Source organism: Endocarpon pusillum (assembly GCF_000464535.1).
Source record: "Endocarpon pusillum Z07020 unplaced genomic scaffold C718735, whole genome shotgun sequence".
Classification (NCBI taxonomy): domain Eukaryota; kingdom Fungi; phylum Ascomycota; class Eurotiomycetes; order Verrucariales; family Verrucariaceae; genus Endocarpon; species Endocarpon pusillum.
The window spans coordinates 24226-36334 of NW_006913576.1; the positions used below are offsets into that span (position 1 = coordinate 24226).

The following is a 12109-nucleotide window of genomic DNA, read 5'->3' on the forward strand; positions in this document are numbered from 1 at the left end:
ATATATAGTTATAAAAGGAGATATATGTTTTATCTATTTAGAGAAGTTATCTATTAAAAAATAGATTTTTAGTATTTTAATTTATTTGTTTAACCACTAATGTATAATATTCGTTATATATAGATAACCCTGATCTTTTAATACCTCTATACTATCCAGTTATTAGATCATACAATCAATACAGGAACTTCGGCAAAGTTACTGATTGTATACATATTGGCATTGAGCTGTGCAATATACCACATAGCTCAGAACATTGGCCAAAATATGTTCCCTCTCTATTCAGATATACAGATGATTGATTTAATCTACCTGGGTATGCGTCACATTTTATACCAAGTGAAGGACAGGCATATGAATGTATCACGTCTGATCCCGATACCACAAAACGTGTATGTGTTAATTCGGGTATTACTACTCTGTTATCTACTTCTAACATTCTTAGTTTCCCTTTTTCTAAGTCACTTTCAGGTATAATGTAAGAATCAAACTCTATAGTGTCTTTTTCTGTATTAGTGAAATCTGGATATTCATAGCTTCAATACCATTGATGCCCTTCACCATATATTACTAATGAGGGATCAATAACTTCATCTATTAAATATAATAATTTAAAAGATGGAAATGCAATTAATATTAAAATTAAAGCTGGTGTTATAGTTCAGATTAATTCCACTAATGTACCGTGGTTTATATATTTATTAGATATATATGATTTTGCAAAGTTTATTATTATAGATACAAATATTCAACTAACGGAAAACATTATAATGGCTAAATAAAATAATATATTATTATGCAATTCTTCTAGTCCTTCCATCTGAGGGGTAGCGGTGTCTTGGAAAAATAGCCCTCAAGGAACAGGAGTGTCATTTAATGTTTTTATATTTTGATTAAATTTGCTTAACTGCCTAAAGCTTTCCATTTATTTTTATTATCTACACATATATTTATAAAAGCAGATATTGGTTTTATTTAATTAAAAAATTATCGATTAAAAAATAGATGTATAGTATTATAATTTAATTAAACGCTAATAAGAAGGAATCTTTATAAATTACGTATGATCCAGTGCTAGTATTGTTACTATTACCTTGGCTGAATTAAATAAAGGTTATATCTTTTCAGTTAATAAAGATATATAGAGGGTGACCAGTATAAGTACTTGCAATAATAGCTTTTCTTGCAACTGAGATGTACAATATTACAGATATTACACCAAATGGGTTATAAAGCATTTGTTAAATTACTAATAGCCAGATTACACCAAATTTTTTTTTTTCTTTTTTTCTTTTTTTTTTTCTTTTTACTTATAATATCACCTATTTATTCATTAGCCTGTCTTTCCTGAATATCCCTAATCTCTTCTATATTACGACTAATTGATACACGAAGCTGACGAGCTTGTTCCTCAAGCTGACGAGCTTGCTCGTCAGCTTGACGAGATTCCGCCTCAAGCCGATTAGCAAGTTCACGCTCCTGTTGCGCAAGCACTTCATCCAGACGTGCTTGTTCCTCAAGCTGACGAGCACGCTCTTCTAACTGACTAGCTTGCTCGTCAAGCTGACGATTCTGCCCTTCAAGATCTTCCACACGAGCTTGTTCCTCAAACTCGCGTTGATGTTCCTCTGCACGACGCTCCATCTGATCTTGTAAATCTTGGTGCTGCTGGCTCTGTTCGAGGTCCATATCAGATACATCAGATGTATCACTACTTAGACCTGGGACGTCATCATCGCCGTTTGAACCGCTATCAACATTCATGTACAATCTATCAGGAATTAGATCTGATGCTATTTTCATTAATTCAGATATATGTATATCATACAGTACAGTATAAATATAAACTAAACCAAACCCAGGGATACACATTATAATAAAAGCTAACCATATGTAAGGGTATTTTTTTCTTCTAATAACTATTTTTATTTCGCTTTGCAAGGGTAAACTCACAAATGCATGAGGTTTAGGTGGACTATTTAAACTTCACTCTAGTGAATTATAATTTCTACTGAATAAAGTTTGAAATAGATCACTATAAAACTGTGGAGCTAATCAAGGATATCTGTGTGAAACTTCTCCTTCTACTAATTGTACGTATAGAATGTATAAGAATAATCACGTGGCTACCACACTAATTAAAGAACCATAACTACTTATTAAATTTCAGCCGGCAAATGCATCAGGGTAATCACTTATTCTTCTGGGCATTCCCTGTAGACCTAAGAAATGTTGAGGGAAAAATGTTAAATTAACTCCAATGAATAATATCAAGAAGTGCACTTTACCTAACAACATATTATAATTCAAACCTGTGATTTTAGGTATTCAGAAATATCATGCACTAAATAGGGCAAATACTGCACCCATAGAAAGTACGTAGTGAAAATGAGCGACTACGTAATATGTATCGTGGAATGCAATATCAAGAGAAGCGTTAGCTAAAACAACTCCACTTAGCCCTCCTATCGTGAACATTACAACAAACCCTAATGCGAATAACATTGAAGGTGTTAAATTTAATGATCCACCGTAAGTAGTTGCTAACCAACTGAATATTTTAATACCCGTAGGTACTGCTATAATTAACGTAGCTGCTGTGAAATAGGCTCTAGTATCCACGTCTAAACCAACACTATACATATGATGACTTCAAACTACAAAACCTAAGACACCTATAGACATCATAGCGTATACCATTCCAAGATACATAATAATAAAAAAAAATTTTTTTTTTATTATATTGGACCATCTCTTTATCAACTTATTTATAATAGTCTCATTTGTTTAAAAAACTAGTTCAAGCTTTACCTAGTATTGTATCTGGTAGAGCCTTATGTGCTTTTAATGCTTTAAGTTCAAAATACTTAGGGATTAACTTTAATCTTTTTTGTTTAGCTGAAATACAAGGGTTGGATTTAAAATAGTTAAGCAAGTTTATTATTTCATCTTTTCTGTATACAGTTCACTTAAAAGCACCTACTTTAACCATAGGATAAATAGTGCCTCCATATAAAGTTACTAAACAATCTAACAAAAACTTATTTTTTTGACTTGCAGTTATAAAAATTTGATCTGACAATAAGTTAAGGTATACACTACCATCTGAATCAAAAAAACCTGCTAATCAACTGTTATCATAATTTAGATCTTTAGGATATTTAAGCACAATATTATACTTTTCACATAATTTTCCTAACTGTAGTAAACGATTAGGATTACGTATCAAACCATTTACAGCTTCAATGATATTTATAATACCTTGTTTATGATGTAATCTGTATCTTATATGGTTAATTCCTGATCTTAATTTCACAGAACCACCGAACTTTTGTTTAACCGTATATAAACACTGTTTATCTCGTATTTCCATAACTATTTCAAGACTAGCGTACCCTTTTTTTGATATTTGAAAACAACCATCTCCATCTATTAATCCAGCTAACCATTCATTAAATTTGTCTTTTGTTATGTGACTTGTGTTTAAGTTTTTTTTACAAATGGTTGATAACAAACGTATGGCCTCTGAGATTCCTACTAACATGCTTAATCTTTTACGTATTAAAGAAGTATAAGATTTTATTTTATAATTTGTATAAAATAGTGTTTTGGTTATCTGCGGGTTGTTAACATTAAACAATTTGTTTATATTTATTAGCTTTATTACTATTAAGGCATAATATTTAATGTAGTAAATATGACTTATTTTAATAGTAGCTTTTAATTTTGTTAATTTCCTGCATATAGTTTGTTGCATTAAATTCTTATTTGTTATTATTCATATAATTTTTATAATAAAATTTAAAGGGCCATCTATTTTTCGACCGAATACATTTTTATTTGAACTAGCTGATATTGTAGTACTTATTATACCAAATCCTGGTATAATAAGTATGTAGACTTCTGGATGCAATCAAAAAAAAAATTTTTAACACAAATTATCTTTACCTATATATATATAATTTAAGGTTTTCTTGTTCTAACATGCTCAAATAATCCATGTATGTGAATAGCTTGACTAGGTACATCTAATCTTCACTTTACAACTCTTATTTGTTCTACATTATTTGTAGATTCAGTTATGTACTAAATACCTAAATAATCTAAATCTGCTTTTCCTCAGCCATTGAGTAATAAAGGCATAAAATTCTCATAGTTTCCACAGTATGAAGGATACCTAGTAACGTCAAACTTAAATAAACATATTTCAAAGCCTATCTGAGCCATAACTCAAAGTCTTCCATTGTCTTGTTTAAGCTTATCAGCTTGTTCTCATAACTGGTTTTCCATAAGCATTCATCAAGAGATGGCAGCTTTATTTTTAATTTCAGCTATTAAGTACGGAGTGCATTCGCCATATAAATTTCCAGGTACTAGACATACTTCAAACACTGTATAATCCGGTCTATGGTTTTCAGTAGCTACTCATTCCGGAGATATACATCAATTGTCTTCGTAACGAAAATATAAAGGTAGAAGTACGCTTGTTATTCGCGAGTAATCACACTCTCATAGAGGTATTTTTCTATCTACCATGCTTTTTAAATTACTTATCATAGCATAAATAATGGCTTTGTTGAGAAACGACGATTATAAAGGTAAATTTACAAATGCATGAGGTCTAGGAATATTTATGTTATTTTTTACTGAAATATCTATATATACAGGTAAAATTAGCTATTATATTAAATATTTTTAATTTAATTGGACTATATCTTTATCCTCTATTGTTTCACTTATTAGTAAAATTAATTCATGCTTTAAATAAGGGGCTTTCAACTGAAGCTTTATAAGCTTTAAGATTTTTTAAATAATAATATTGGTCTACTAGAAATAACCTTTGTTTTTTATTAGATCTGGATGGGTATTTTGATAAATATGTTTTAAAAAAGTCTATGTCAGTTTTGGCTTGTATAGATCATTTGTAATAACCATTTTGACTTTTATCAAAATAGATATTACCTTTAAAGATATTTTTAAAGTCAGCCACATCAATTAATAATTTATTTGTTACACTAATAGACAATTGAGGATTATCATTTTTAATGGAATATGTTATAGTACCGTTTGCATCAAAAAACCCTGAAAACCAGCCATTATCTTTTGTAATGGTTTTTGGGTATATTATAGGTATGTTTAATAATAAACATACTTTTTCTAACTGTTTTAGTCTTGATGTGTGCCTAATATTACCATTAATTCTATTAATTAACTCCACCATACCTTTATTATTATGTAATCTGTATCTAAGCGCTTTAACTCCGGATCTTAATTTTATAGATCCACCTAATTTTTGTTTAATTATAAATAAAGCATGCTCGTCTTGTAAAGACATTGTAATTTCACAGCTACTGTATCCTGATTTACTAACTGATAGAGAACCATCTCCGTCTATTAAGCCAGCTAACCATTGATTTCAAGCTTTATTTAAGTCTTTATTGTTTTCTTTATATAAGGAAAACTTAGAGGATAATGGACGTGTAGTCTCTGAGGTTCCTACTAAGAAATTTAATCTTTTTGTTACCGGCTGATTATCTGACATTAAAAAAGTTTTCACTTTACAGGGATAAAGTATAACACAAAGTGCTAATATTATACCGCTTACTGATAAAGTATAATTTAATGTATACTCAAAGTTCCAGCATATAGTCCATTTCATTAGATAGATTACTTTATCTAGGGGCCATTTTTGACCAAAAAATCCATTTCTTCAAATTTAACTTATTATCAGCATTGCTTATAATCTCGTATTAAATACAGGTACCGATAGTATAACTCCGGGCTTGTGCATTATATAAAGTAAATATAATGGAAGAAACCGACTGTACATTAAGCATCATTTCAGATACCTACCAGTGAACCAGTCTGTAGCGGTCACTTAAATAACCGACGGTCTTTAAATGAGAAATTTATTAACCGTAACACTAGTATCGCTAATGCTTATACTAATTTTTCCTTATATATAGTATAATTATAAAAAATACTAAATATGTTTAGTTTTTTTGATTATCCAAAATAATTAAACTTAAGAGTTGCAAGTAGTTTTTGAAGCATTAACTAAATCTATGGTATATTGACAACATATATAAATATATACGCAATATTTGCTAATTTAGATCTTATATTTTTTTTTTACATCTGTCTTAATAGCTTCATAACTTATTAACCTATATGTTAAACCATGACTTGTTTTCCCTTTTCTAAAGAATATTAGATTTGTTTATCATTCTGGTTTTTTCTATTATTTGTTTCCTTTTTTCAGTATCAAGATAATGTTTGTTTACTAAATCTACATGAACTTGTTTTCATAAGGTATAGGCTAAAGATTTTTTAGTTAACAAAGTATATTTATCAAAGTAAGGAAATATATTTGCACAAGCTTTGACTCCTGATATACGGTATTCAAACACGGTTTTTATATAATGATTTGACACTATACCTCCTTTAAATATTGTACAAAGTTGCTTTAATATATATAAATTACTTTCTCCTTTTTGTGCTATACTAAAAATAAAACTGAATCCTTTTTTTTCTCCAATAGAACATGTAAAACATCCTTCTCCATCTGTAAATCCGGCCAATCAACTATTATCTAGACTAGGTAAAATAATCTTTTCAATAAAAACTATAGAATCTAGTCTAATGTTACCTTTATTGGCTCAACTGTTAAATCCCTTAATGAAATTTTCGAGTTTTTTTTGTTTAGTAGGCAGTACTATATTACCATTTAATAAACTAATAAGAATTTCTATTTCTTTTTTACTTTGTGTGATATATCTGCTAAATTTTGCGGATTGAGATATTACCTTACCAAAACCTAACGTTTCCTTTATATAATATAACACTCTAATATCACTAGTAGATTGTATAACAATAAAAGCTAAGTCTCCCCTATTATTAACAATAAAAGAACCATCAGCCTCAATAAATCCTATAAATCAGGTTAAAAATTCACTGGAAGGTAATGCATTAGGTAAATAAGATTTATATTTCTGATAAAACAAAGTAAACTCAAAACAATTATTCGTTATGTTTACAGATTTAACTATCATTAAAACAAATAGCAAAAAGATTAAAAAATTAGCAGTTAACAATTTAATTGTTACTTTAAAAAAAGTAGATGATATTATAAACAAAAATAATAATTCTTTAAACATTATTGTTGAGAAAAGATGTTGATATAATATAGGATCACCTCCGCCGGCTAATTCAAAAAATGATGTATTAAAATTTCTATCGGTTAAAAGCATAGTTATTGCACCGGCTAAAACGGGTAAAGATAACAGTAATAACACTGCTGTTACTACTACTGCTCATCCAAATAAAGCTAGTTTATGTAGTCTTATACCTGGACTTCTCATATTAAGTATAGTTGTAATGAAATTCATAGCACCTAACAGTGAACTTATACCTGATAAGTGTAAAGCAAAGATAGCTAAATCTACACTAGGTCCACTATGACTTTGTAAACCGGATAATGGTGGATAACAATTGTGTTGATAACTTCATTTATAAAACATATAAACTATGGTTATACTCAGTAAATTTATTTACTGTTCGGACTATACCTTAATCTTAATTATATTTCTAACAAATTTTTTCTCAGGTTCCTTACGATTTCTCTTATATCATATAATTTATCATAATTTTTTTTATGTTTTCTATATGATCTGGCTCATATTCTATACTCTACAGACTTCATACCTTTCATAGTATTTATAAAATAGTTTATTATGTTCTCGATTGCTTTAGAGTTAGTGGTATCTAATATATAATGATTATGTAATTCTTTATATATAACTGGGTTTTTAATATGAAGTATATGACCCATTGCATCTAAAACTATCTTATCTAATTTCTGTGTTAGACCAAAGCCATGAACTATTCTTTTTGAATCTTTAGTTGTTAAATAAAAACTACCTTCTGCTTCTATAAACCCAATTAATCAGCTTTTATTCATAACACTTTTAGCTGTATACGCATCTGTTAAAGGTAAAGCTACATTTTTTCAAGCGGGTGATATATAATTAGCTTCTAATTTAGAGTTTTTAAGTTTTAAAAGTTTAGTATTTTTATCTTTTTTACTTATATTGTCATTATTTAATATTAATAAAGCTTCTTTAAATCTAACATAATCAAAATGTTTACTAGTTAATAAAGGATATTTGTCAAAGATAGGTATTATTTTAGATTGTATAATTTTTTTATCTCTTATAAAATATTGTCCTTTTGTACCATCTTTAGTTATAGAACCTACCCCTAACTCTTTCTTTATATAATTTAAAATTCTTAAATTATATCTAGATTGAACCAATTTGAAACTTAAACCTCATTTGTCTCCTTGATTAGTTATAGAAAAATTACCATCTCCATCAGTAAATCCCACTAATCATTCTTGAAATATAAATTTGTCATTATTAAGATGCTCTTCGTTTAGTCTCTGATGACTAGTAAATAAACGCTTACTTACTAATCAGGCGTATTGTCCCCTTGATATTCACATTTTTACGTACGTATAGTTTAATATATTATATATTAAAAGTATACATGAGTAGCGAATTACTTGTAATACTAAATTAATGTAGTATACTTGAGGATGTTCACGCATCGAGAAGAGTTTACTTTGATCTATGTCACCATAAATTAACTCCCTTTTTCCTTTAAGAGTTCATCCTGTACCCGCACCGTTTTCTATCATAGCTGCAAATAAAAATAATACTAAACTTGGTATTAATAATCAAAAACTAATGTTATTTAATCTGGGGAATGCCATATCAGGCCCACCAACTAATAAAGGTAATAAAAAATTACCAAACCCACCTATCATAGCTGGCATGACCATAAAAAATATCATAACTATGGCATGTGCAGTTATTATACTATTATACAACTGATTATCAGCTATATATTGTACACCTGGTCCAGATAATTCAAGACGTATGAGAACAGAAAAAGCTGTTCCAACTAACCCTGAAAATAAAGCAAACATTAAATAGAGTGTTCCAATATCCTTTGCATTTGAAGATAAAAATCACCTCTCTTTTCACATTGTTATTTTCGTTAGCCTTTCTCTAATTTCCCCTCCATCTATACTTTGTTCTACCTTCGTACTTGAAACAATAGATGTTTTTCAACTGATTTGTCTAAGATTTAAAATAGTTTGCTCCCGAAAATCTTGATCTAAATCAAGGCTTTGCCTTTTGTCTAGGTTTTGTTTTGTAGTATCTTGATCTAAAAGGTCACTTTCTCAGTCTAGATTTTGTATTTAATGTGCAGTTAGATTTAAAGTATTATATATTTTAAGCTGGAGAATATGCATAGATTATACGTTGAATTGTTGAGTTTAGAGTTAAAAAGCGCAACTTTTGTATCAATTCTTTAAAGATGTACTAATACAATTATTGATTAAGTAACTATGGATATTATAAATATAAATGTATTTTCTCACATAAACTCAATATTTCCTTTGTTAACTATTATAGTACGTTATAAATGTACTAATTAATATATAAAAGTTTTTAATTAACAGTTGAGCTTATATAAGGAACATTTAATCTTTATTTTTTAAACTACTCACCCTTCGTTAACTGTTACATTACAGTTATTTCGAATTTATATTATATTACTCTGAGGAAACCTAAATTTAATTTTTATTTTTTAAACTACTCACCCTTCGTTAACTGCTCCACCCCCCACCCGCCCCCCCTCGACCACCCCCCCCTGAGGAAACCTAAATTTAATTTTTATTTTTTAAACTACTCACCCTTCGTTAACTGTTAAATACAGTTATTTCGAATTTATATTATACAGAAAAAATAAATAAAAAATCTTTAGGTCTATTAATTGGAAAATTTTTAGTAAATTATAAAATTTTTATTTATTTTCCATATATATTAGTATAAGCTGCGGATTGTCTAAAAGTATATATATAAATATTACATATATGACTAAACGTTATTGACTTTGATCAAATACTTTAAGTGTTCCGTTATATGATATATTACTCTGGGAACGGGAACGGGAACGGGAACGGGAACGGGAACGGGAACGGGAACGGGAACGGGAACGGGGACGGGGACAGGGACGGGCTACTTAGAAACTTTATGTGGTACAGATTTAGATAGATCCCTTATGTTTGAAAATAAAACTGATGGGAGTAAAATTTATGGTTTGCTTTACTAAGGTTTTAAATTAAAATACCTTTTAATATAACTTTAAACCACACGTGTGTCAGTTATAATCATCCCCAGTTGGTCCTTCATTCTGGACCATCAGTTATTACATCTGGTGCATTCGGCCCCAATCTTTTTAGCAAAGTACCCTAGCCATTGTTTTTCTTTCTATTGATACAAAAGCTACAGTTAATAAAGTCGATACAGGATATTTTCTTAGATTATGTTAATTAAAGGTAACGCTTAATTATTGCCTTTTTAGGGTTTAAAAATGAGAACTATTAATAAAAGCAAACTTATATTAAATAAAAGTTAGTAGGTATTAAAATAAGACTATACACTACACAAGGTATTAATATAATAAGCGATATTATAACAGGTAATAATATAGTTCAACAGTCAGACATTAATTGATCAAAGCGTATTCTAGGGAAAGAAGCTCTAGCTAATATAAATACAAAAATCATTATACAAGATTTAATACCTAAGGTTAAACTAGTAATTAAACCATAAAAAAAAACATTAAATAGATTAATCTGTGTTTCGCCGCCTCGATAATTAAAAGAATCAATTACATAAATAACATTCATAAAAGGTTCGCCTAAATAATTAAAAAAATCAATTACATTAATAATATTTATAAAAAAAAATTTTTCTGTTATAATATCAAATGAAAAAATTTCAATATAACCCCCTATAAATAATATACTAGTGAGTATACAAATTAAAGCAATGCTAGCATACTCCGCTAAAAAGAAGAAAACAAATATAACGGCAGAATGTTCTGTCATAAATCCGCTGACTAATTCTGATTCCGCCTCGGCTAAATCAAAAGGTGCTCTATTTGTTTCTGCTATACAACCTATAAAAAATATAATATATATAGGTAGTAAAGGCATAACAAAAAATACAACCTTTTGTGCTTCTACGTTAATAGTTAAATTTAAACTACCAGTTAATAAAATAACTATTAAAATAGCCGAACTTAAAATTAATTCATAACTAATAAGCTGTGCTGTGCTTCTTAAGGATCCTAAAAAAGCATATTTAGAATTTGCAGATCATCCGGCTAATAAAATTCCATAGGTAGATATTGAAGATACAGCTAGCATATATAAAACACCTAAATCCAAATCTCCTAATGTTAAACCTGGCCCATAAGGTATTACTGCATAACCTAACAATGAAAAAATTAAAGTTAATATGGGACCTATAAAAAATAATATACGATTGGCCAGCGCAGGCCCGACATATTCTTTTAAAAGTAATTTTAATGCATCTGCAAATGGTTGTAGTAAACCAAAATAGCCTGTGGCATTCGGTCCCAATCTTCTTTGCATGCTACCCATTGTTTTTCTTTCTGCTATTGTTACAAAAGCTACAATTAATAAAGTTGGTACTGTAACTAACAATACTTCTGTTACTGAAGTAAGTGTTTGATAATTTAACATTTTAGATTTATTTAACAAGTTTTTAAATATATAATTATATATGTGATGTTTAACTTAGATTTATTTAAATACCCTATCTACTTTTTATTATAATTTTTATTATGTTTAAATGTATTAAACATTTAACGATAAACATTTTATAAGCTTATTAATCCATTATTCAGGCATCGTTATCTTCAACTGGTATACCTACACCATCTGGTAAATAACGCTCTTCAGGTGTTTCTGGAGTATGCGTTAAGGATGGAGGAGATAAAGGATTTTTAGGTGGACTCATCGGAGTGGGTTGAGATGCATCAGGAGCTGGAGATGGAGCAGATGGTGCAGGAGATTGAGTTGGAACTGGCTCAGTTGGCTGGGGCTCTGGGGAATCTTGAATTGATTTTCCTAATTCCTCTATTTCCGCGGAATCTAGTGAAGTTAGATCGCTATCAGAATCATCTAATTTAGGTTTCTTAGATGATTCTGCTTCACTTTCATCTTGTT

The 12109-nt window shown here is 29.2% G+C and overlaps 1 protein-coding gene across 1 annotated transcript; it reads right to left on the minus strand.

Annotated features, from left to right (window-relative positions):
- Positions 1 to 1326: 1326 nt before the first annotated feature.
- On the minus strand, positions 1327 to 1803 carry EPUS_08534 (uncharacterized protein; the record flags this gene model as incomplete). The annotated part of the gene is made up of 1 exon (XM_007788454.1): positions 1327 to 1803. One exon carries the CDS (start codon positions 1801 to 1803, stop codon positions 1327 to 1329), a length of 477 nt encoding a protein of 158 aa, XP_007786644.1.
- Positions 1804 to 12109: the final 10306 nt, after the last annotated feature.